Below are 27,083 nucleotides of genomic sequence, written 5' to 3'. Positions count from 1 at the left end.
AGGACAAGGAGAAGAGGTGGTCAGTCATCCATGCAGACATTGTCCCTGAGGCCGTGCCCTCCTCCGTGAGCAGGGAGCAACTGTCCTTGGAACAGGGGATGGTGATGTCCCAAGAGCAAGGCCATGTGTGGCCTGCACAGCAGGCTTGGCTTCACGGGCCCCAAGGTACCCAGGAGACCATCCTGGCCACTTCCCCCCTACCCCATGGACGAGCAGACCAGGGAAGTGTCTGGCCACAGTGGGATCCCCAGTGCGGGACAGGGTCCTGGAGCAGGTTGGCCCTCTCTAGGACCCACACGTACCCCTGCACCTGGCTGCGCTGTCTGCGGGAATGGGTAGTGTCTCTCGCGTGCAGCCATAACCATGTGCTATGTGCGGCACACTTCGGTCTTTGTGGGGTTGTGCATGTGTCCTTTTGCCCAGGCTGCTTCCGGCGGTGGCTGGCAGGAGGAGGACGTCCCACCCAGGGGTCAGGCATGTATGGGGCCTCCCTTCCAGCCTGTGAGCAGCAGTCCGTGTGTGCTCTGGGGCTGGTTCCTAAGGACATGTGGGGCACACTGCCACTGCACGTCTTTGCACATGCTTGGACAGCTGCACGCTGTCCAGGCCAAGCATGCCAAGCGATGATCACACCCCATCCTCTCTGAGCCCACCTCCCCGCCCAGTGTGTGAGACAAAATGAGAGCACCCACCTGACGATCCGTCCCAGGCGTCAGATGATGCCTGAGTGATCTCCAAGCTCTGGGATACCAGCTCCAGGCTGAGGGTGACAATGCTGCTAGTGTCGTCATCCTCCTGCAGCTGTTGGTCATCATCGTCATCCTCCTCCTCCAGGAGCTCCAGCCAGGTGAGCACTGGTGTCTGCTCCTGACTTGGTCGGAAGTGTGGGGGTGGTGTCCCTTCTGGGCCAGAGCCTCGGCCATTCGGTGGATCTAGTGCTGCTGGGAATGTCCCATCTTGACTGCCCCACTGCCTCCACCCAGTGCCAGGGAGGAAGAGGACAGGATGTGACTAGCACCCCATTTATTTGCACAAGCAGAGCCAGAGCACGGCTACCACACTGGGCTGCAGGAAGGACAATAAATCCCTGGGGACACCCCCACCATGGAGAGCGATATAGTCTCCCTCTGTTTTACCTTGGTTGGGGCAGACGGGCTGGGTCCCAACTTGGGCTGGCAGTGCTATATGTGGCAGAAGGTCTCGTGCCTTCCTGGAGAGGCTGTGTTTATATTGCTTTTTATACACATGTGCACACACACACACATGAAAGTCGTAGTCATTTTCAGATGATTCCTTTACTAATTTGTAAAGTTCCAGTGGCAAATCCCAACTGTGTGTGCGTGTATTAAAGAGGTGGTAGATAACACAATAGTTTTGGAGAGTCTTTTTTCACAGGAGAAGGAAGGAAAATTCTGAGTTTCAGTGATCCTTTTCTCCAAGATTTGTTATGAACTAGATTATTCGGCCATGATTGGTATTAACTGAGGAAGTTAGTGCTTGTAAGAGACTCTCAGATAGCTCCCACCGTAAATTACTGATTTCTGGGGAGGAAAATGTTTGTGAGTGTGTGTGTGAATTTTTTCACCCATTTTTCTTTTTTAATTTAAACATTTTACATCATCTCTTCCAGTCCAATTTATAAGAGTCACCTTGATCAAGTGGTCCATCAGCCCTCACAGAGAGGGTGCCAATCACAACATGTCATTTGTGTTGTTAATCTAGCCAGTCCTTCAGCCAGGCTGTCAGTGGCACTGAACACCTATCAGGCATAGCACCCCAAAACCCCTGACTGATCCACCAGCCTGAAGTTCCCAAGTAGCTGGAATACAGGTGCATGCCAGTGTGCCTGCATAAGAATAAAAGATATAAATATATTTGCAAATGTAATTTCTTTTCAGAAGGGCAGCATGAAACTAAAGTTAGGTATTAAAGCTGTGGTCATTCAAACACATACATGATTGATGCTTTTTTTAAAAAAAGGTGTTAAGAACATTAATTTTTTTTTGCAAAGATACCAGATAAAAGACAATCTGTGTTACCTTAAACAACAAGATTCTGACAGTCTTGCTCCATGATGTCACTTAGATGCCTCATGAAGTGAGGAATTATTTCAGATGAGGAACAATGTCAGAGTCTAGCCCTAAGTATTTACAGATTTGATAACATTATTACTGTCTCCAAACATATTTGCATTCAAGATTCCTATTGTTGTTTAAAAAGTTACAGTTAAGAAGCTGGGGGAGTGGGAGGAAGGGAGGTGTAGAGGACTCCACTAGGCATTTTATTTTTAAAATTCATCTCAGTTCTTACAGATCACGTTGACATCTCACCATTTCCTTAAGGCACACGGTTTTAGCCTAATTTATTCAAGTGTGTTATGTTATTGGTTTCAACCTGCTGGTGTGGTGATTATGTATTCTACAGTGTGGTGTGTGCTGAGTGATAAATTGTATTATAATTGTGCCTACCAGAGCTGCTTTAGTTAAATGCTGCTAGCATTCCCATTTCAAAATCTTGAGTGTTTAGTGGCTTGTACCTTGATTTGTTTGCACAGTGTTTGTTAGTGGTGTCGCTAATGATGGAATGGGAAGAAAACTAAACCCAGGAACTTTCAGTGTGTTTCTTAGGATAATCAGAGATTCCCAGAGGAATAAATGTACAGTCTTTTGTGTGGAAATGCCTTTTGAGGAAAATAATTAACAGTCATGTTGGGGGAAAGTCATGTTACTGGCTTGTGTGTGTGTGTGTGTGTGTGTTATAACTCCTCCACTAGTGTTCCCTGTAAGCTGGGTGCTTGTGTGGCTGCTCAGGAGAGATTCATATGCCACCCAGCTCATCAGCAGAGTGCCCATAGCCAGGTTTTTGTTTCTATTGGTGGTGCACATACACACATGCCTCAGTGCACATAGAACATTTTATTCTGCGCATGGATGGAAAAAATCCACACGTGGCTGGGAAAAGATTAGAGAGAACAGTGCCCTCCCCCCATATCCTTAAAAACCACCTCTGCAACAAAAGAAAGCCAGAAATGGTGTATAAAGGAAAAGTCATTAAACTGAACACAATAAAAGCAGGATCCCAAAGTCCTTTAAAAAAGATGAGCAACGAAAAAGGTAAGAAGCAAAATTCCATAATTAGTTACATTGAAGATTATTATAACGTATAGCAGTAGCTTCTAGAGACATTTTCATTTAGCGTTATACTGTACAAGGAGCTGCACAAACACCCTGAGCTTGTCTACGTAGGGAATTAACCCACTGTTTTCTTTTCTTGGTGTCAGGTAATGTGCTGTACACAAACTGCAGTGGTAGTGTGCATGGGGTGGTGTGACCTCGGTCGGTGGGAATCATTGTGTACATATGGCAGCAGTTTGCTGAGAACTGACGGCATAGCATTCTTGGAAGGTCTCGCTTGCTCCTTTGCTTTGCCGTTCAGCCATATATATGCTCGGATTATTTTTCTTGCTGGGCATTGTGGGATGCATAGAAGAAGCCAGATTAGTTCATATTTTTAAAAAATCCCATGATTCCTTTGTCTCCATCCCACACTTTCTTTTTGCATGGGCTAGTACTATATTTGAATTGCTGTCAGCCAACATGGACCGAGTAGTGCTGGCAGTGTTGAATGTGCACAGGCTGATTGGGGTGTATTTCAGCACTGAAAGCCAGATGAATTCAGTTTGGAACTTTGCCTGCTGTACCATCAAACAGGTGATATGGCAGCTATTGCAGGAGCATTATTAGCAGTAGTGGAACCAGGACATGAACAAGAAAGATACAGGCTGGACCTCCCTGGTCCAGCACCCTCGGGACCTGAGTGGTCCCAGACCAGGGAGTTTGCTGGACCAGGGAAGGTCAATGCTCCTCTGCTGGCTGCTCCACTCCCTGGCTCCTCCCCCTGGGGCTCCCAAGGCTAGAGCTCCCACCTTGTGGCACCGCTCGCTGTTGCCAGAGTTCCCTGGAGTTCCCCTTCCAGGCTGCCCGGCCATGCTGGCCACGCTATCGCTGGGGGTTCCCCGGTCCTGCCTGGCCACGCAGCCACCAGGGGCTCCCTAGGTCTCTGGCCAATGCTCCCCTGCCCCCACCTGGCCCTGCAGCCGCCGTGGGTTCCCCAGATCTGCCTCACCCCCTGCCACTGGGGATACCCCGGCCTTGCTTGGCCCTGCTGATACATGATGGGGATCTCCAGCCAGGGTGGCCAGCCACCCCAGCCCACTGCCGCCGAGTGTTTCCTGAGGTTTCCCAGCCGGGGCCTCCTGACTACGGCCTGTCCCACTGCTGGGGCCAATCCTGCTCCTGCTGGGGGTTCCCCTGGGATTCCCTGTCTTGGGGCTGCACAGCTGTCACCTGGCCCAGCTAATGCTGGGGGTTTCTTGGCTGGGGCAGGGGCTCCCCAGCCACTACCTAACTCTGCTGCTGCTGACCCAGCCAGGGCTCCCCAGCTTTGTGTTCTCCTGACTCGCACCTGCTCTGTTGCATCACGGATGTTGCCAGACCAGAGAGTCCTGGATTTGGGAGGTTCAACCTGTACCATGCTACAGATACTAGAGGACAAGTTCCATGGAGAGCAGTTTCTAGGACTGGGAACCAACACAGATAAGAGGATTATTTTGCAGATCAGGGATGACCAGCAGTGGCGAGAGAATTTCAGGTTAGGGAATTCATCCTTTTACGAGATATGTACTGACCTGACCCGGGCACTACAGAGACAGTGCACCAACATGCAGGGGTCCGTGCCTTTGGAGAAGTGGATCATCATTCCCATCTAGAAGCTAGTCACTCCTGAATGCTAATGGTCCATAGTGACCCAATTCAGCATGGGGACATAGACTGTTTGGGCTGTCGTCGTGCAGATATGTCATGCTGTGGAAAAGTTACTGCTGCTCGGGGCTACAAAGCATGGTAATGCTCAGGAGATTATTGATAGTTCTATATGAGTGGGGGGTGTCCCAAACTTTACTGGGATAATTGATTGGGATCCATGTGCTTATTGTTTGCCCCCTATTCCTAGTCAGGGCTCAGAATTCAAAAGCAGGAAGGGGTATTTCTCCATGATATTCCACGGGCTTGTTGACAACTGTGGCAGGTTTACAGTCACAAATGCTAGGTGGTCTGCTCTCCAGCTAGGTTACTCCAAGTTTGGTACCCTTCCCAAGGTAAGAAAATCCAATAAGTGGCTGGTTTCTGCAAGGTCTTCATCCCCATCTTGGAGCCTTTTAAATTTCAGCGTTCTGCTTGGGCTTCTTGTCTCTTTCTCAGGGCTTTGCTCACTGCCGGTGTGGTGGGGGAAAGGCCCAGGCCAACCCACCTACCCTGGCACCCTGCAAATAGCAACTAAGTGCTGCTTCCTTTAATAATAGCTGCTGCTGTTTCCTGGGCTTTTTCTCATGTAGCCGCCTCTCTTCACCTTACCTAGGGGTTCTCTGTCTGTTCCCTTATTGAGCAGGGTCTCTCCCAGGCTTCTTTAACTATGGAGTTTTGAACCATTTTAGTCCATCTTTCCCCTTCTGATCCTGCCAGCAACTGATCAGATGAAGCCCTGCAGCTCCTTTTAACTGAGCCTGCTGGACTCTGATTGGCTGCTTCCCTGCAGCCTCTTTTAGGTTGGCCCACTTCACTGCTCCTTTTCCGGGATGGAGCGTGGTAGGACCATAAGATCTCCAGCAAACTGGTTGGAACTCCCTCCCCATACCATCTATCTATATTTTGAAACATCTATACATATGCCATTAGCATGAAACGTTATGATCACAATACTGTTGTGACGGGGTAGCTGCCGCGCCCCGCACAATCGCGGCGCCGTCCCCGGCTTGTTGGGGAGAAGTGGCGGCCCCGTGCTGGCTCCGGCCCTGTGCAGCTTGCTCCGCCATGGGCAGAGGAGGGGCTGAGGGAGCGGACGGGCAGGGAGCACCCGAGCGCCCATGGCCCCGGCGAGAGCGGGGAAGCTGCGGGGCCGGCGAACCAACGCGGCCAGGAGCGGCGCATGCGCAGACCCAGGGCTTCTCCGACCCAACTCGGACTGGGCGGAGAGGCCCAGGGGGAGGGGCGTCGGGAGGAGAGGAAGCAGCCCCCGCCCCTGGCGCACGAGACGTAGCAGTGGCGGGACGCTTAAGAGGAGCGCCACCGCCAGAATCAAGAGAGGAGGAGCCGAGGGGCAGAGAGCCCAGGAGGACTGACGGACCCAGAGGCACGGACCTCAGAGAAGAGGCGAGTGGAGGAGATGGAGGGAGACAACCAATGGAGGGCCTCACGGAGGCTGCACGAGTTGCCCCTTTGGGGGCCACCGGACAAGTCAGCCACCGTGACTCAGTGGGGGGGGGGGGAGGAAGTGATCCAGGGCAGGGTATTGATCCTGGGCGGGTTGGTGTGTTTCAGAGCGGAGGTTTCCCCCCACCAACCAGACCTGGGGTGCCGTCCCCAGTCCTTAGGGCCCTGAGTCGAGGCTCGGAGTGAGGGCGGGCCCGAGGCCCCCTACCTCACCTCGCCGGCCCACTGACGCCACGGCGGAGAGAGACTACTTTAGGAGTGGACCAACCCTGCTAGACTCGGGGCAGGGTGGGTGACTGGGAGCACACAACGCAGGGTTTAAGGGCACGGAACCGCTAGTAGGCTGTGAGCCCCAGGTGGGGCACGCCCACGTGCCCCATAACAATTGTGAAGACATTTAAATTGTTGTGTGAACAACTGTTTGAGGGATTTGTAATCTTAGTTCCTTTATATGAATTGACAGTTGTATTTCCTCCACTGCATCAAGTGCTGTCATTTTTGAGGAATCTGGTTGTCTGGTGAATGTGAATGAGATGATTACTGAATGTGCAAAAGCAGCAGGGGAATCTACAGTTGGTGCATTAGTTTACAGAGGTCTCTCTATTGATTTGACTTTTGCCCCAGACACTGTAATAGTCACTATTAATAAGAACGATGTGCTTACCTAGCTTGTAACTAAGATTTTCTGGGATGGTCGGGTTATCTTATGTTGCTCAGCTTGCTGATACAGGGCCAGGGGTAGATGGCCTGCAGGCCAGGAGTTTGACACCCCTGATTTAAATCAATACAAATTAAAAATGCTCAAAAATAAACATCGATATTATCTGCTGAAATTATAAAAAAAATAAAAATCCAGTTGTGCTAAGCCTCCCCGTTCTTTGTATGTCCTACACCTTTGGAATTCCATGTGTATTTACACTTTTGGCAATAATTAGAATGTAGCTCAGTGGTAGTGTTCTCTTCTACCTTGGGAGGCAGAGCTCACTTCTTTTGTGAGGCCTGGTGGGCATTGAGTTTGTCACTAAAGACACGTTCAGCCTGTAGATATAACCTTTTGTCAGGTGGAGCCTGCAGCAGGAAGGGTTCGATATCTAGGCATTCCTCTCCATCTGTCTGACTCAAGCCTCCACCCAATAATCTGGGAAATTCACATACTACCCCTGGGTGCCTCTGAGAGGCAGTGCTTCCCCACCTGCAAGCGCAGACTCTGAGTGTAGAAAAGAATCTTTTCATAAAAGGTAAGGAAGTAATTTGGCATTAATTTGGGAAAACACCACAAACAGGGTTCATAAACAAAAACCGTGAGTGCAAGTCCCGTCCTAAGCAGATTGGGCAATGTCCTTTTCCTCTCAGGTTCTTAAGTCTGGCAATCTGTCCCTTTCACATGCTCAGCCCTTCTCTGCACCCCACTCATAGTTGCTGCCCTTGGTCAGAGCAGATCCAGAGCTCAGAGGTTTATCTGCAGAGTTCACCTCCCATCCTGAGTGAGGGGGTAGGTAAAGAGAAATCTTACTCCACTGGTCACTTGCTTCATCCACCTACTCACTCGTTTCTGCCTCCACCCTGCTGGCCATTCATCTCATCTCTCTGCGTCTGCCCTGCTGGCCACTCAATACACCTTTCCGACACTGCCTTGCTGGCTGGCCACTTGTTATACCACCGCTCTGATGATTGTTTGCCATCTTATTGGCTGCTCATCACCATCCATTTCTGCCTAACACTTCAAATTATCTCAGCTATCAGTGATTTTCAGCTCTTAGCAAGCAGGGTAGAAGAACACAACTCCAACACAATTAACAGAAATTATGATGCCTGTGTAGCTCTGTTCTTTGAATGGTGTGTGGGGGGTGGGGTGGAACAGGTCAAACCAGTCAAGGCAGGGGAAGCCATAATAGCCTCCTGACCAGAATAACCTTCCCTCACCCCTTCCCCTCATAGGACTATGAAAGTGGAGCCCGGTATTAGCAAGCTTCTGTCTGCTAACTGTGAGCCCTTTCATTAGGAACAATATAGCACAGTCCTACTTTTCTGTATTTCCACAAAATTACAAACATTGGTAACCATGTTTTAGCTATCCCTGCATTTAATAGAAACGTAGCTGGTGTTGGGTCATAAATTAAGTTGATTACAATGAGCAAAATAGCACTGCACCTGCTGAATATCCAATATAGCTAAGCAAAGCAAGAGCAAACTGTATTTATTTAGACACTCTCAAGGTCTGTTCCCACTATCTGTAAGGGACATATTCCTTCAGATCCTGCTTACATCAGGAAGGGGTATTTATCCTGGTGTTGCTTTCATGGTGACTCTGATGGCTGATTCAATGACGTTAACAGGATTGGATGTCTTACCTTCTTGGTCAAAGGCTGTTGCTGCAATATATGCCTGTTTGTAAGAAGAGTAGCAACCTCTTGGCTGGAGAGCAGCAGATTTCCCTACTAACTAAACTTGTCCCCAGTTCAGCGGAAAAAATGGCAAATGAAATCTGAACAACTTTTTTAAAACAAATCATAACAATGTGTCATGCTCATCATGAGATACTGCAGTAATTACTGACTGACAGAGTTCTAGTCTGGGGGTTTGTATTAAAAAGCACATGAAAGCTAAAGCTGGGGATTTGACGTTTTTGTTAGCTTGCAGAATTCGGTTGGAAACCTCATTAGAACTGGATTTGCATTACAATAAGAGCTGAGGGTGCTCACTCCTGCAAGAGGGACTTGGCACTGTGCACTATCATGCTCATAAACTTCTTGATTTCTTCTTCCTTGTTCCTTCTCTCCCCCAGTAGAGTTTAATTGGATTTTAATTTTGTTTTATTATTCTTAATAACTGAGATTGCATTCTCTGGTACTGAAACCCCCAGGACATAAAATCTAAGCTTCTGTATAATTTATGGCTAATCAAAAAACAAACAAAAATCCAACAGCCCCCAATAATAATAACAAAGCGCTGGTTGAGAAAAATCAGAAAGAGGATGAGGATTCAAGATTAATATGCATGCTGTAGAGCTTAGGGATATGAAAGTGTAACTGTTTACATGGTTAACTATTTACCTGGTTAACTGATGAGACTAGGCTCATCAATTAACATGCACTGTTTCACATAGCCCCTCCTTCTGCACTGCCACCTCTGTATTAATCTGAAACAATTTTGAAAGATTTAAGCTACTACATGAATCTGAGCGAATCAACTCTTAAGCCTAACACTATAACAACATCAACATTTCTAATAATTTAGGCACACCTAATTGGCAGTTACTCACAGTGCATGTGTACACAATGATCAAAGTACAGAAATAGCAGAGGCTCCAAAAGTGTCCTGCACTAAATTTTCCCCTCTAAGTCATATTAAAACGTCATTAATAATTTTTAGTTATCACATGAACGAAAAGCTCTTGGTCTTCTGCAAATCATCCATTATCAGGAAGAGATCCATTGTGAATTGAGGGTTGTATGTGGCACTGGTTTTGTAGCCCTAGCCCACAAACAGTTTTATAACTGTAATATGTTCCTCTCCATGGTAGAGAGATTTATGTGTGTTTTTCTTTAACATTTTTGTGGACTGATCCAGATGTATTAGTTGAGTAACATACCTGTGGATTCAAATCTAGCTGAGTTGACCTCTAACAAAGAGTTTCCACTCTGTGCAGTGAGGCATATTTGCTATTACCAATAAGAAACAAATGACCAACGTGGACATATTAAGAGAAGGTGAGGGATGAGCTGTGTTGTTTTATTTTGATCATCCCAGAAACAGGAAGAGTATTATAGAGGGATTTATGCACTCACTGAGTAATGAACACTAACACCTTGTGTAGTTCTAGAATTGTTATTCTTAGACTATCTTTATGACAGGTGACTAAGGCTTGAACATTTCAGCTCTGCATCTGTTCATTTGAAATTATATGCTCTGGTGAAAACTGCCAGTTAATTCTGTTGTTTTCTTGGCACCAATATTGTTCTCTCAGACCTGAATCATCTCATTTTTTCTTTTAGTTTTCTAGAGTTAATGAGAAATGAGTGAGTTACAAGGGGTTACCAAATACCAGAAATGATTCTACATCATCTCATTTTTGACAGTTGGTAAATATGACAGATTTCACAACTCTATAAACATAGAAGACCAATTATGTGGCATACAAAGATAGTTACTCATGTGTTTTAGTGTCTGGCAAAATTATGAATTTAAGATCCCAGTTACAGAGTGATTGCTGTGAAAAGTATTCATGCACACAAAAAAAATCACTCTGACTTTTCAGTCCTCATGCTCAAAGAAAATGTCCACAACACTTTCAAAAGATGAACCTGGGAGCTTAAATTCATAATTTTGCTAGACGCTAAGAATCATGAACTTAATAGAGATTCCTGAATTTATTTTGTATTTATTATTAAAATAATCTATAACAGTTGCCTTCCCGTGCAATCCCTGCTGTGTGGCTGCCCCGGCCCTGGAGCTTGCAGGGCTGGGCAGCTGCTCTAGAACTCAGAGCTCTGGGGCAGGCCAGACAGCTGCTCCAGAGTCGACCACTAGGGAGATGCCAGCTGCTTCAGCCCTGAAGCTCATGGGGCAGGTGGGCTGTCCCAGACTTCCAAATGCATGGGAGCTAACTGGCTGCTCCAGTGCTGACATTTTACTGTGTAGTTGGATGGGAGTCCTGCATCTGGGACTAGAGCAGTCGGTCTGTCCCTTGCGAGGCTGGCTGGCTGCTCCAGACATCAGCAGGTCAGGCTGGCCAGCTGCTCTAGTCCTGGATGTGGGATTCCTACCCCACTGCGCCAGGTATTCAAAACCAATGTACCCCAGCCCACTGGCCGGCCTTCAGCACTGAGCTGAGCTGGGCCGCAGCAGTGTGCTAATTGGGCCATAGGTTGAGAACTGCTGATCTCTAACCTACTCATAACCTCCTTCCCCTCTCTCAATCTGTTTCCACCTCTTCCTTTACTCCATGTGATTGGAAAGGTGTTAACAGGCCACTTCCTCTTGAATAGTCCGTTGAAATGTGTTAACTACTTGGAAAAGATTTTTTAGCCTATCTTGTATTTAGTTGGGAGATACTCAGTACACTTCCTAGACCTGAAGAAGAGGTCTATGTAAGGCTTTGTCTACACTTCACAGCTTAAAGCGCAGCCCTGGTAGTGCCTTAAACTGAAAGTGAGACTATGGCACGAGAGCTGGGAGAGAGCTCTCCTAGTGCTTTATGGAAACCACCTCTGTGAGTGGAGCAGTTAACTGCACTGGAAGTGCAGCTCCCAGCATTGCAGCTCCCAGCATTGTAGCCTGGCTCACACTGGTGCTATACAGCGCTGTGACTTGCTGCACTCGGGGAGTGTTTTTTCACACCCCCGAGCCAGAAAGTAATAGCATCTCAGTGTAGACTTGGCCTGAGCTCAAAAGATTGCCTCTCTCAACACAGAAGAGGTTCCAATAAAAGATCGTCCCTCACCCACTTGGTCTCTCTAATACGCTGGGACCAACATAGCTACAACACTGCATGATTAGTGCCTGTCAGATGTGATTCTTTATTTTCCTGGGGAGTGTGATGGTAGACTATGCTACTTACTACTTTGCTTTCTACTGTACAATTAACATCCAATGTTGGGGGAAGAAAAGTGATGCATTGACCAGCATAGTTTCTCAGTCTGAAATGTTATTGACTTGTAAAAAAATCTCTGGTGGAAACATATCAAAACCATTTTTGGGTAGCCAGTGTATTGCTAGCCATAAAACCCTTTTTTTTAACCTTTGCTAGCTAGTCTCTTCATTGCTAGGGCTATTGTAACACCAACTGTGATGGATTATGTGTTCTGTTGCAGACATCCCCATATGACTCTCATTTCCCTGCACTGCTTAAATGCAACCTCTTCTTGGGAGGGTTTTACATGCTTTTTTTTTTTAATTTAAAAAAATCTATAGGCTTGTTCTGGCTGGTGACTGAACTAAGTTTTGAAATATAGTAAATTCAGTATGCTGAAAACCCAGTGCCATATTATGCAGATACATCATGCAAAACTGAAGTTCGAACTTTGCCAGTTGAATTAGTGACTTCCTTGCCTGCAAAGAGAGGATGCACAAAGGCACTCCCTGTGGGTTTAGGAAACAGATAATAATGTATAAAGTCATGTGTTTATATGGGCTGTGTCGTTTTTAATTTGTCTATCGATGTTATAATGCAAACTTCATGGAAGTTCAGTGTAAGGGTAAGCAAGGCTGAGATAGCAAACTGGTGATGTCAAAGAGCACAGCTGGGAATGGAACAAACAGAACACAGGTGGTTGGGCCACATAACATTTTTCCATACTCGTTTGTTTTAAATTTCTTCAGTTGAAGTGAGTTTCCAATGAGTTAATTAAAGTTGCAAAATGCCACCTAATCAAACTCTTCAGTCAAATCATATTGTAATAATAATTCATCTTGACTATATATTATGTACAGGAATCATCTCCTACACAACCCCATGGCAACACAGCTACTTCTCAGGTGCAATACACAGCTGTGTGTTAGTACTAGGCAGGAGTATATAACCTGGAGAAGAGATGAAGAAGAACATCCTCTTGAATTGAAATTGTAGTTCGAAATGTGGGGAGATGCAATGACCCACACTGGAATTTGTCCAAGACAACAGAGTCATTTCCCCTGTTGTAGTGAAAAGTGCTTTAATGACCATAAAGAGTTACATCATATATGAATATCCAGCAGCAGAGTCCTACCCGGTATTGTTATTGGGTAAAGGCTCAGTGCTAATCCAGAGGGAAAGGAATCACCAACTAAATCACCATTTTCCACAATTCCTCAGTTTTCCATGGGGGTTTCCCTCCCAGCTGTTGTCAAGGGCTGATTCTGCTTAGTTTTTGAGAGCTTTTTGTGCTCTGTAGCAGTGAGGAATATGCATGGAATGATATGGGAGTTGTAATTTTAAACTCATTTTTAAATATGTGTATACTGTAATAAAACTTAACCATTGTTAAATATTTGAATATTATATAATAGCCCCAGTTTGTAGACTATTATAATTAAATAGGTTTTCGTTTCTCTTATTTCAATTGGAAACAAACAATGGTAATATGATTGCTCTTTTCTTCTTATCAGAATATGGTGGCATGGGCTTGGACTTCTCCTATAGCATTGCGGTGGCAGAGGAACTGGGAAATATCCGATGTGGAGGCATTCCTATGGCTATTGGAGTGCAAACTGACATGGCTACACCAGCTCTAACAAGGTAACTTTCAAAAGAAACCCTCAATTCCCTTTCTTCTTTTCAACTTCAAATTTATTCGGAAATAATATAATGTATTTAGCACTAAAAAAATTGAGCAAATTTACCATTTTTAATTTTAAAAATCAAGGGAAGCTCCTCTTTACCTTTACTTTTAAATAACGTACAGGTTGAAACTCTCTAGTACAGCACCCTTGGGACCTGACTGGTACCGAACCAGAGAATCTGCCCAACTATGGGAGGTCAACATTGTCTAGTCGCATTACCAACACTTCCACTGCTTGCTGGGCTGTTAAAAGACTTTTAGGGGTAAATTAGAGCTAAATAACTGCAAAGATCACTGACAGCCAGGACTGATATCTGTAAAACTTTATGGTACCGCGAGAAACTTGGTCATACCCATGATAAGTGGACATCCAGCTAGCTAAAATCATGCCAGACCACGGATGTTGCTGGACCAGAGAGTGTAGGACTAGAGAGGGTGTTGGGTTATAGAGGTTCAACCTATAGTGCAACAGGAAAATATGTTGTAACTGATTTAGAACACTAGACACAGAGCTTTGACTTCTCTGAAGCATTTTAACAACATTCTTTCAAGCTAGTAAGCCAAGAATTAAATAATTGATTCAAGAATGCACAGTTTTGTTTCCCATGGTGTTGGCATTATTCAAATAGAAATTAGTTAATTTAAAGATGCTTCTGAGACAAAAATAAATATACCACCTTTTATTTCAGTGCATTGGTTCCTGAAAATAAGACTAGACATACATTAAACACAGAACCTCCACACATTAATGGTGCCAGCCAAATCCATGTACAATCAATATACAATCAATGTACAAATCCATGGCTGGTGCAAGAAGATGAATGGTAGTAATTCAGTCTTAACAAGAACAAGTGAGAATCAATTATTTGGCAGTCAGAGACTAATGCCACACAGTCTATGAAGATAAATCTCAAAATGTTTTTAGTATCTGTTGTAAAGCAAATTTGAATATCATGGCCATAGAATGGGAAACACTTATATCCTCAAATGAAATTTTGAAAAAGGAAGAGTTGGAGGGGGGAAGACAGGGGAGGTTGAGAAAAAAAATAGTAATAATAATATGTAGAACCAAATTTAGGAGTCATGTTAATAGTGGTGTACCTTACACACCGAATATGGCTGGTTCAGAAACTACTGTATATGTAACTTATTCCAATTTGGCATTCATTAGAGAGGCAAAATGAGTAATTTTCAACAAATATTAGAAGAAGAGGTATGTGTGTGGGTGGCAGAGAAAACAGCTCACACTAAAGTTGGTATAAGCTTTAAAACAGGGGTGTAAAACTTTTTTCAGTGGCAACTGACCCACAGAAAAAACAGACCCCACACAAGTGAGAAGCAACCCCCCCCCCCCCAAAAAAAAAACCCTCACTGACGTGGCCTCCAACTGGGAGAAAGAAAAAAAAAGAGAGAGACTTACTTCACTCATGCAGTTCAAGGTACCAGGGTTCGTCTCACGCTCTCGTCCTACATGGGGAATTGCCGAGCCTCAGGGGTTCCCTCCAGTGCCACATTCATTCTTCTGGGGGTGAAGGGCTACTAGATTTTGTGAGGCTCTGGAGTGGGACTACAAATGAGTGGTTCAGTGTATGGGGTTCGTGTGTGTGATTCCCAACCAATGGGAGCAACAGGTGAGAACTGCTTGCAGGTGAGAACTTCCCTGTGCTGCCATTTCCCCAGCTGGGGTTAGGGAGAGAGAATGGCAACAGGTAGAGCCACTCCTGCCCCTTGCCAGGCAGAGCCAGCCATGCAGGGGCTTTAGCGTTGACTCCTTGTTGTTTCCCCCCACAGTGGAGATGGGGAGCCCCGAGCCTCTTGAGCTGGATCAAGGCAAGCTGGGGGCCAGATCTGGCCCATAGGCTCATGTGAATCCAGCTTATTGGATGTCTACATGATAACAGTAGTAATAAGTCTTCTTCCTGAAGTTCTCGTCTGTCTCTCCTAGTCCGTGCTCAGTCTGTAGTTCCATAGCAGTGCTGCCTCTTCACAGCAGCCCATCTAACCAAATTTACGTGACAGGTCCAGGAAAATACTTGTTTGCTTAAAATGATCCATGAGCTGAAATGCTTTGCTAGATTGGAGCCATAATAAGGCAAAATATCTACAATAAACACCTCTGAAAACGGAAGGGTTAGATGATAACAGCCATTCGGGAATGATGAAGTATTAATGGCATGACAATAATAAAGCTGGGTATGTCGTGGAACGAGGCGTACAGATAGTTCGGAATGGCTTGCTAGTTCGAACTATCTAGCCCGTGCCGCGTGTAGCCGCGCGGCACGGGGTTCGAACAAGCCGGCATTTAAAAATGGCGCCGGCCGGCTTATGCAAATAAAGCCCAGGAAATTCAAATCCCGGGCTTCATTTGCACGTTCGGTATGCATACATTACCCCGCTAGTTCGAACTAGCGGGGTAGTGTAGACATACCCGCTGAGAATTGATACTAAAGTCAAACATAGGTAACAATTATAAAAATTAATATTCTTTAAAATATGTCATTTAAACTATTGTTAAGAAAAAAACTTAATTGCACAGTCAATTGATGCCTATATAATTTTGTGGAAAAGGACATTCTATCTTCTCCTTTCCTCTTCCAAATAACATCTTTGAGTTTATGCAACCCCATAGTTTGAAAATGAGGATATACTTCCATGATTTATACTGATCCTTCTGTGTACTTAAAACACTTGAAAGTGTTACTCATGGGAAATCTTTCCAAAGAGAATTTTCCTTTGCCTTTCTTACACCAGAAACCTGAAAACAACATATAGTATCTATAGTGTATCTTTGGATCACTCTGAGCACAACTATCTTTAATTTGTTATACTATTCATTTATTATATTGTAAAGGATAACCCTCTGATATCTTATAAGATTGTAGAGGATAGCCCATATTTGAACAGGCTTTTGTTATTTTTAACTCTTCCCTGTAGTTTAAAAAAAATCGATAGCCAAGGGCAGAATTTTGTTCCATTGTAGTGTTTTGGCTTGTATTTTACAATGTTTTTCCAATGTATAGCAGTAACAGCCCCTAAGAGGATAAGCAAGTGTGACGGCGCGTTGGGGGTTCCCCGTCTCCTGCACCCCGAAATGACACAACCAGACCGCACCAGCTGGTGGAGTAGAGGAAGTTTATTGCCTCTCCAGGATACAGCACAGCACAGATGTAATCTGGTCACAGAACTGGGCTAGGATGCCTCAGGCCCCCTTGAGATGGGGGAGACTGGGCCCCTCAACTCCAGCCCCTTCCCTAGGCTGTCTCCTCCATGCTCCCAGACAGCCACCAACCAACTAACTAAATTCCCTTCCAGCCCTGCCCCCCAGCCAGGGCAGCATTCCACCTTCCTTTGTTCCTCTCCATGGGGGGTGTCTGGCCACTGGTTCAACAAGTTTGGCACTACCTTTGCATAGTGAGGTTTTCCCTGCTGGGTCTTGCTCCAGACAGCAGGGGTCACCACAGCCCAGCAAGTACCCCCACTACGTCACAGCAAGACAACTAACCACACACATAAAGATCTCATTCCAGAAGGAGAGCACACTACTTTCATTGTTTTGATGATTGGAGGAAGTGCAGAAGAGTTAGATAGGTAAAGTTGCAATATATCTGGGAATGAAACCTTAAGTGCTTCGGAAACTCCAGCTAGTACAGAATGCTGCAACTTGTCTCCTCAACAGCACAGAATACTGAGTATATCAAACCTGTTCTCTGCTGTAGTCACTGGCTTCACATCAAGTTTAAGGTCTTGGTCCTTAACATCACAGTGCTTGTGACAGAGACCGCTCAATACAGCAATGCCTCCTGCTGGCTGTCATGGGGATTAATTCCATCAGCCAGTCTCCCTCTCCAGGAGGTGCCTCTCCCACCTTTGTTTCTGTCTGTAGACCCACTTCAGTCCAAGCACCACAGCGCCCTCTTCATGACTCGGGCCTCAGATTGTGTCATCATCCATGTTTTCCCCCTTCCAAGGGTGAAGTGACTCAGTTCAGTAGTTCAGCTACTTCCTCAGTAGTGAATGGGGAGGAGGGAGAGGGAAGCCTATACCTCGGGTCCAATACTTCAGGTCCCAACTACGGATGTAAAATCCCATTTAATTAGTTAACTGGTTAAACATTACATTTAGCCAGTTAACTGATTAAACAGGCTGAGCTGGAGAGGCACGCAGCCGTGGTCGGGGCTGTTCTGGCCAGGCTGGAGTGCCCCTGCCTGTTGCAGGCTAGGCCTGTGGAGGGTTACTGCAGCCCTCACTGGTTAACCATAACCGATAACCCGTTAATGGTGAGGCTTACCAGTCAATCTTTAACATCCTTAGTCCCAATCCAGGGACTCTGTAGACCAGACCTGGTCAAAATACAGCCCAGGGGCCGGATTCAGCCCATCAAGCCACAGGATCCAGCCTGCGGACCCCCCTGCCGTGACCCTCAGGCACACAGCTGCTGCGGTTTAAAACCCAGTCCCTGCGTCTCTGCTGTGCAGGCAGGGAGAGTCTTCCTGTGATCTCCCCACCCCCAGCCCAATCCTCATCTCCTATTGGCCGGAAACAGCCATCCAGTCGGAGCTGAGAGATTGGCCTGACTGACAGGGGCAATGCAAGCCTCTTCCCCCATGCTGAGTTGAGAGCCATGTGCAGGATGAAGGCTGCATTTTCAGGGAGCCCAGCCTACTGGCCAGGAGACACCTATGTAAACTCCTCCCAGCCACCACCTGCCTCTGGCACCCCAGCCCCTCCTGCACCCCAAGGTCACCATCCAAACCTTCTGTGCCCCCCTTCCCCAGGTTACAACTCCCTCCCGGACCGTGTACCCTCTTTAAAATCCTTCCCCCAGACCAGAATCCTCTCCTGACCCTACATCCCAATTCCCTGACGCGGGTCACAACCCCCTTCTCTACCCAAACGCCCTCTCAGACCCCACACCATCTCCTGCACCCCGGTCTCTTACCCCGTGTGCCCTTCTGCACCCAACCTTGACCCTGCACCTCCTCCACAGAAAAGTGTGGCCCTTGACCACTTATGAAAATCTTAGAGTGGCTCCCCAAAAAAATGATTGCCCATCCCTGCTGTAGATAGTAGCCATCTGCAGTGTTCCTTTATCTTTGCTCAGTGCTACTGGGCCACTTCCCTAACTCATTCTTTGCCTGCTTCTCAGGACTTTTAGCCAGCAAGTCCCAGCATCTAGACAGGAATTACTGTTCTCTTGGTCCCAGCCAGCAACCACTTTGTTCCAGGTACTGCGCTTCCTGCAGCCCACTAGGAACACAGTCCTCACTCCTTGAGCTCCCTGTGGCAACTGTCCCTGCAGCTCCTTTTATGTAAGCCCACTGGCCACAGACTGGCTGTTCCTTGAAGCCTCCCTTCAATTTTCTACTTCCTGCGCCGCCTCTCTAGGTTGCTTGGGGAATTCATTTCCACTACTCCTCTCTGGGACAGGGTGTGACAGGGCCCTGAGTCCATTGTTAACCCCTTCTCCAATGTGGGGCAAACACCCCATCACAGTGCTCCATTATCTGGGCCCAGGATGTCTAAAACATTCCTTGAAGCTTGAGAAGAAAATCATGGTTGACATCCTTGCTTTTCTAATACATCGGAACTCTCAGCAGTGCAGGAGACAGAACTTACGATGGTGGTGGTGGCGGGGGAAGAGGAGGGTTAGCCCACGGCCGTGCAAAGAAACCCCGGGAACTAAGGAATTCACAAGCCTTACCACCTTCTGCTCCAAGTGACGTTGCATATCTCTGACCTTGCCATTTTAATAATGACATGTATCATTTTTAAAACAAAACAAAAATCCTACCAAAACATGAAACTCTATAGTGCACACCTCACACTTTGGAGATGAAGGAACAATCATATAAGAGATGTTTGTGTTAGGACTTTATGGGTCCAGGAAGGAACTCCCTGAGATCAGTGTAGCAATGACCTTGGCAATTGCTGCCTTTGCAACATGGTGTGCAGGTCATTTGCTGGGATTATGTGGGTATATCTCATTTAATCAATTCCCTGCCATTGCTAGGGTATTGGGCATTGGTTCATCTCAATTCCTCCTGTTTTTTGCTATTAGCATGTAACTAATGTCCTCTGTGCTGTCAGACTTCGGTCTGATACTAGTGGTTGGGTTAGTGAGCAGGTCGAGGGTGCTATGGGTAGTCTCTGGTGATGATGACCTGGTTGTCCCTCTGGTATTAAAGTGTGTGACTCTAAGATGCTGCTTATTGCACTACGAGATGGTGTTCAGATATTATGGTGGTGAGTGCAATATAAGAGCCGATATCTAATATTAAAAATTATTAGCACTACAGGAACAGACTTTGCTAGCTAAATAGATCAGTGCAAATTTTAATTTAGAATGTTACAATCGACTCTATAGTGTGGATTTTTCTTCTAATCAGTATTGGATCACTTTAGCTTAAAATTTGATTTTCACGTGCGTTTTTGCTAGTAAAGCTCAATGTTTGTAGAAACAGAACAGAAAAAGGTTCTCAATGTGTGGAAATCAAAATATACTGTTACGTTGACTATTCTTATATTTTTAATACAACTCCCCTCAATATGTTATCAGACTAATTTGTTACTGCAAATAGTGCAGAAATGAGAGAACTCACTGTCATAACAAGCACTGCTGTGATGCACTTTAACCTGGAGAGATATAGTAAGGGTAGACAGGTCATCCTGAATAGTATGTTCACATACCACTCTACCTCAATTCCAGCCTCAATGGTTCCTGCAAGATGCAGCTATACTTTACTGCTCCAAAAGCAATTTAAAAAAAACCCAACCAGACGTGACACGATTACTGCATTTAAAACTCATTTAATTCTATAGTCTGGGCACTTTGAGTATAACAAAAAGCCCACTAAAGGTATTAACTAGTCAAAACTCCCTCTCAAAAGAAAAAAAAACCACAACAACCCTAAAAGAAAGTTCTGGAACAGTCTGAAAAAAATAAGCATATTGTTGGCTTAAGCCTCTCCTAATTTGGGGTCTGATTCTGCTTTCATCATACTTGCGAAACTCCCCTCGGAAATTGAAGCAGGTGTTTTCATATGCCAGACAAGTGCACTAAGTATGTATAATTGGGCATATGGTTCCCTCAAATTCATGCACAGATGGACATTGATCCAAAGAGAGAGATTCCCAACTCACATCTACCCAGCATGGCAACACTTTGGTGTTGTCCGGAATAAAGCTGTTTAAATCCCCTTGTGCATTGTACTATATAGAACATAAAGCTTAAAGGAAGAGTTCTCTCTCCATCCCCCATAGTCAGAATGAGATTCGGGGCCTCCAGCATTGTTGTGGATTTTGCCTGGAAGTTTTGTAAAGTGAAACGATCCTGGTTGTCCGAGGCAATTTCGTCTTTCCTGGTCAGTGCCTGTGGAGGTATCCAGTTTCCACAATATTCTGGAGTTGGGTGGCCTCCTTGCAAAAGTCCAAACAAGCTCTTCATAGCAGTCACAGGTCTTGCAAGCTGTCCCAGAGGTCATGTTGTTGCTCTTGACATTTATACCACCATGCTGGGGCAACTTTTCTTTGTGCATCACTGGCCTAGTCTCCAGGACTGGTTCCTCTCCTTCATTAAGTCCTGTATCCCCTCATTTATCTTAGAGATCTGGTATCTGCTCTTCATATGAGATTGGACCTATTCCTTTTCTGAGATCTCAAGGAAGTCTAGGGCCTCTGCAGGGGACTGCACAGAAACATGGGAGTGAATGCCTCTGTGATCTGTATTGGAGTCTGGGAGCAGAATTGCAATGGGGGCACCTCCGTTTAAATGTGTGGAGCACCTGCATTTAAACAGGAAGGAGATATCTGGTCAAGAGCTGTAGCAGTCACTCAGTAAACAAACAGGTTGACCAGGTATGCGGCAAAGCAGTGTGGGAAAGCAGTGGGAGGACTGACAAAGGAGGATGTGTTCATGCCAAGCTTTTTATGGAAATTCACTTCCAAAGTGGATTTTGTAAGGAGCAGTAAGAGGCCCGGTAATTGAGACACAACCGGTGTGGACACAAGACAGTTACCAACCTAGCCCAAATAAATTTCACATATAGACATGCCCATACAAAAGTCACATTATATTATGTTTTGCCCTGAGAATTTCAGTCTGATGGATCCTGAATGGAAATCATCCAACCTTTGACCCTCTGACTGAACAGGCTTTGTTCCAGAAGGTGCTGTATTCACTTACAATAAACAAATTAATTCCAGTCTGAATTGACATGGCTGAGAAGTAGTTAAAATGTAGTGATACTATTGATGTGTTTTACATTTATACACAGAGGGACTCCATGAAGGTTAGGGCTTATTGTGTTAGGTATGCCGTGCCAGTTACAAAGGCCAGACTTTGCTTTCTTATATGTACTAGTAGGCTATTTGGAACTGGTATCTATGCTACTTGACTGTGAATGAGCAAAATCATTTAAATCACTTTCATTGTTACAAGTTGTGGAATAATGCAGATGTAGCTAAGATTTTCTCATCAGACTCTATTTTTCTGTTTTTTTTTTTTTAATTTCCTTAGATAATGAGTAACTAAAAGTAGCTGTGTCGTTCGGGTCAGGATTTGGTCCTTTTGAATTTACTGATGTTCATTCATGTTCAGCTGTCAGTTAATCTCACTAGGATTGCTGCACCACTTGTGATAGGAGTGATACCTTATCCCAGAAGACTTCATATCTGGTTTGAAGTGGGTTAGATGATCAAGTTGAATGTGTAAGCTCAGAAACTAGAAAGCTTGATGTGGTTTAATCAAACAAGTGTAGTATAAAGAATCAAGTGCAGCTGTTCATACTCAAAGCCAGCTACAATTTGCAGCTACCAGTATGTCAGAAAGTGTCAGTCCTAATTAGAAATGTTCCTTCCTTGCTAATTAATCAATTCACTTCAGCACGGCATTTTTTTCCTTGGAGTAGGAGAAACAAGAATGAAAACTGTCAGCTTTTCTCCCCCACTTTTAGAGGTTGATCATCAGCTCTATTAAACCACAATGTGATGCACAGTAGACATATTTTCATTCAATGCAACAAGAATCACATCTGTCAGAAAGCAAATTCATTGCTATTTAGGATGAATTAAGAGGGTTTCAGCTTTTAAATGAGTGCTCATAAACAGAACTAAGAAGTGGATCAAGAAAATGTAATGGGATTTGAATCCTGCTGTGACTTTTTTATTTCACCCCATTTAACATCATCTACTGTATAATATTTAATCATAGCTTCAGTATTAACAGAAATGTGTGGGAATGTCATGGAAACCAAGTATGGAGTAAAAAAGAATGGATAGTTTCTGTGTAACTATGTTAACATTAATGGCCACAATTGGACCTGTTAGATTAAACAATGTGTCAGAAGAAAAAATGTTCTAACAAGGAAGTTTATTTTAATATATATCGCACAGAAAAAGGTTTTAAAAGAACATTAAGGTTGCAAAGTCAAGCACTCAAATTGTTAGGAAATGCTAGAATTAAGTTGCCTAGAACATATCCACTTGCTCTGTGGGAATGGTGCATGCACAGTCTGCTCAGGGCTAGGAGCTCTGAGAAGCTAGAACATGTTCAGTGAAGATGGAATCTTTAGAAATGTTAACTGCTACAGTACTAAATCTCTATTGAAAGTGTGTGAACTGAGGTTTTATAAAGGCTTATTACTTGGCCAATTGCAGATGGATTTTCACAGGGACAGTAGACACATCCCTGACACAGATAACCCTCCACACCCCAACTTTCAACTCCATTTTCCAGGTGCATGAGAGTTTCTCCAAGAAAAGTTTGTCAGTTTTTTAATGGCAAAACACTGTATTTTCCCTAATCTTTCTCTCAGAAACAGCTGAATTATTTTGGCTGAAACTTTCTGAAAAATCAGGGCCAAGACAGACACTATTGAAAATATCAGCCCAAAACAATTAAAGTTTGGTAACGTTATGAGCAATTGAAAACCAGATCATATAATGGGAAGTGTTGGGCAGCTTTAATAACGGGCAGTGATTCCAACCCCGCAATAACATATATTCACTTTTGTATTTTGTTTGGTGAATGAAAATTAGCCACAGTTGATCATCTCTGCCAGGAAAGCCATTTTGGGTTCTCCAGAGATCTTTCTGCATGAATAAAACCAACAAAACTTGGCCCAGTGTATAAAGGGAAAGATTCCACATCCTGTTTCTTGATTTTCCTGTATTTGGGGCTGCTAATATGATCTGATATCAGCAGGAACAAGATTAATGAAGTGTAGCACCTATATGCACCAGCATAGTAAAAGTGGCAGTGAGTACTCACATCAGACCTAAAAGGTTTTCCCACCCTTCCTTCTTCTCTGTTGAAGGGCAGATCCTCAGTTGGAGAAAAATGCAAGACCTGCCTTGAAGTCAGTGTGCCAGTATTTAAAAAGGGTGAACTGTATGACCTGGGTCACTTTAGGCCAGTTAGCATTAAAAATCATGGAAAGGCTGGTATAGGATATGATCAATAAAGAATGAATAGATATTAGCATAATTAATGCCAATCAACATAGCTTTATGGAAAATAGTTTTTGTCAAACAAACCTGAATGCAGGTTGAACCTCTCTGAACCTGGACTCTCTGCTTCAGCAACATCCGTGGTCTGACATGACCATGGATGTTCCTCAACCAAAGAGTCCTGGTGGAGGGCTGGAGGCAGGAGCTCTACAGGGATTGGGAACCTAGGTGGACTAGCTGCAGGGGGGCCAGTGGCCAGGAGCCCTGCTGTGGGAGTGTGACTGGGATGGCAGCAGAGCAGCCGGAGTGCCAGAGGACTGCTGCAACAGAACCAGGAGCCTTGGCGTGGGGAACTAGCAGATAGGCTTGTGGCAGGGCCAGGAGTGGAGCCAGGCTGGGGAACCAATGGTAGGTGGGCCAGAAATGACCTCCCTTGGTCGATCCCTGTATCGTTATTTTGTTGAGATTAGAAGTTTGGTTGATACAGGTAGCTGTTTGACTTAGTCCCACATCACATTCTGATGAAAAAAATAGCACTGCAAAATCCACATAGTCAATATTAAGGGGATTAAACACATGGTAGCAGATATAGCACAAAAACCCAACTGTAAATAGGGAATTGTAATCCAGTGGAAGGTGTTTCTAGTGGGGTAGACAGTGATCTGTTCTTGGCCTTATTCTGATACATTTCTTTCAGTGATTTTGATGAAAATATAAATTCATTGCTGATAAAAGTTGCAAAGAACACAAACATTGGTAAAGCAGAAAGTAGTAATGGGGACAACAGATAAATTACTGTGCTGCTTGTTAAAGTGGGCTTGTTTGAACATAATTTTTTTACATAGACAATACAGTGGGAGTTTTGCTTGAAAAACTGAATGTTTTTTCTCCTGACTTATGCTTTAATGCTATAAAACATGTTTACTTGTTCATAAAGCCAGTTTCTTTAAAACACAGTTTAATTTCTTGCAAGTTAGCAGAATTTTTTTCTTGAATGTCATACTATAGCAAAGTTGCTGAACTGCAGTTTCACATATGCTGTATAATGTCAAAATAGAGCTGAAGTTGAGTGTATAAAATTTACAGAAAAAGATGCTGCAGTGGTTTTGCTTGCTTACTTCCTCTCCTCTGCATGGGTGGAGGGTCAGAGGGAGATGTGATGGGAAGAAGCAATAATGAATTTCCCTGAATTACTTTTTTTAAGCCATTTAAAATACACCTTATATAACACCTGCAATACTGGTGTTGATAGAGGGTGAACATCACCTGATATGCAGCAGTCTAGTACAAGACCTTCTGTACCACCAAGCCCTGTTTAGAGGGTGTGAAGTATGAGTAGTGGTACAGAAGACATACTACAAAAATAGTCTTCATGACAGCCTAATGTAGACTGGCACAGAAGCCATTGGATTTCCATTTACACAGGTATGAACACCCCCAATACAATGGGTACAAAGTTGTTTTGGCTGCTATTCCAGCCATGGGTTGGAATGTGAGCTTAAAGGATCTTTAGCCCATTCTTGGACTGGGAGGCTGAGTATGTTTTGTTCTGTGAACACTCCTTCACAGAGAGAGAAATTTGTTAAGTGGTATGGTGGGTGGAGTGCATTTCACCCAGAGAGACTAGATCTCATTTTAAAAGCCTGTATTTCCATTCTTTCATTGCAGATTTGGCTCTGATGAGCTGAAACGACAGTTCCTTGTTCCAACAATAGCTGGAGAAGTAGTGGCTTGTTTAGGAGTCAGTGAACCTGGAGCAGGGTCAGATGTTGCAAGTAAGGAAACTGATTATGCCTAGGATTTCTAAAGCTAACATACTGGAGCTAATCTTAGATGACATGATGATTAAAGTGTTGGTACTCTGTTTATCTGGACTCCCCATCATTGCTACTATTATTGTGGCATTGTTGGGAAACTTCTAAGAAGGATGACTAGTGTGAGAAAAGTCTGTCCAGGGAACAGGACCACCATGGAAGTCTTTGAGCTAAATTCAACCGGGGTGTAATTATAGGGTATGTCTACACTTGCACCCTAATTTGAACTAGAGATGCAAATGTAGGCATTCAAAATAGTAAATTAAGCCGGGATTTAAATATCCCAAGCTTCATTAGCTGTTTCGAAACCCAGCTGTTTCAAAAGTGAAAGTGCGCTCCGGGCCGCATTAGTTCGACTCAAACCCCTTGGTTCGAACTAACGTTACTCCTCACAACTAACAAGAGATTATAAAATAAGGTGGGGAGGTGTCATTTACATCACTGCTGAATGTGGCCAACTATTCAGAAGAAAAGCATTTTGTGTTTGAAGAGCCTGAATGAGTTAACTCTCTATATTACAGAAAGTAGCCTTAGAGCAGCACTGTTTACTGGTGTAGACATAATACTTGCAACACCTTTTGATGTAGATCTGACACTTGATTGCAGTGGTGCCTATTGGAAGACATTGTGCATTCTGCTGGAAACTGCATTAATGTACCATAATACTGATTTTCTTCCATTTTCTCTATGATTTCACAGACAGTGACTCCTTTACTGCAGAACCAGCTGTGAATTGTGCTTTTCAGCTGACTCCACTATCTAGATAAGTTAGGGCTGATAGATACCTTGTGGAATACAGGAAAAGGTTAATACTGTATGCTTGAAATTATTTTCAAGCTAACGTATCATTTTCAGCCTTTCATAAGGACACTAGAATTTTGCTGTCTTTGTTTCCTGGTTGCCCTTTTGTCTTTATTTGCTTATTGCCCCTGTTCAATTTTACTTCACTAGCCTTGTTTGTGCTGGAGAATGAACACTGCCAGCATCTACAGTGCTTGCAACACATCTCTTGCCCAAAGTGCTTGTAACGGTGAGAAGGGACAGCCAGCATGATTGCCATTGCAATTGTTCGAAGCTAACCTCCCCACAGTTGCATTCTGCCCTGCACTGTTTCAATGCTAGTATGTATCGAAAGCCCTGGCATTTCATCTGCACTGTTGCAATACGACCTTCTGGCACAATCCCACAACACTCCCGCAGCACCTGCAATGACCACTCTGTGCAGTGTAAAATGCCTCCTTTAGTACTGATTATTTTCTTGTTTAGAGCTAATGTAATTTGTTATGTTGTCATTTTCT

At 44.6% G+C, this 27,083-nt stretch overlaps 1 protein-coding gene across 1 annotated transcript in view; it reads left to right on the top strand.

The window, feature by feature from the left end:
• The window catches only part of LOC102456845 (putative acyl-CoA dehydrogenase 6), a 111,511-nt gene that overhangs the window by 61,717 nt on the left and 22,711 nt on the right, over positions 1 to 27,083 (top strand). Inside the window, exons 3-4 of the mRNA XM_006114488.4 lie at positions 13,353 to 13,482; positions 25,640 to 25,746. Of these exons, the coding sequence (XP_006114550.3) occupies positions 13,353 to 13,482; positions 25,640 to 25,746 (237 nt within the window). The remainder of the gene's footprint in view (positions 1 to 13,352; positions 13,483 to 25,639; positions 25,747 to 27,083) is intronic.

The sequence above is a fragment of the Pelodiscus sinensis genome, chromosome 2 (genome assembly GCF_049634645.1).
Source record: "Pelodiscus sinensis isolate JC-2024 chromosome 2, ASM4963464v1, whole genome shotgun sequence".
Classification (NCBI taxonomy): Eukaryota; Metazoa; Chordata; order Testudines; family Trionychidae; genus Pelodiscus; species Pelodiscus sinensis.
Note: the sequence above shows the minus strand (reverse complement) of the source record. Positions and strands in the feature narration are given on the sequence as shown.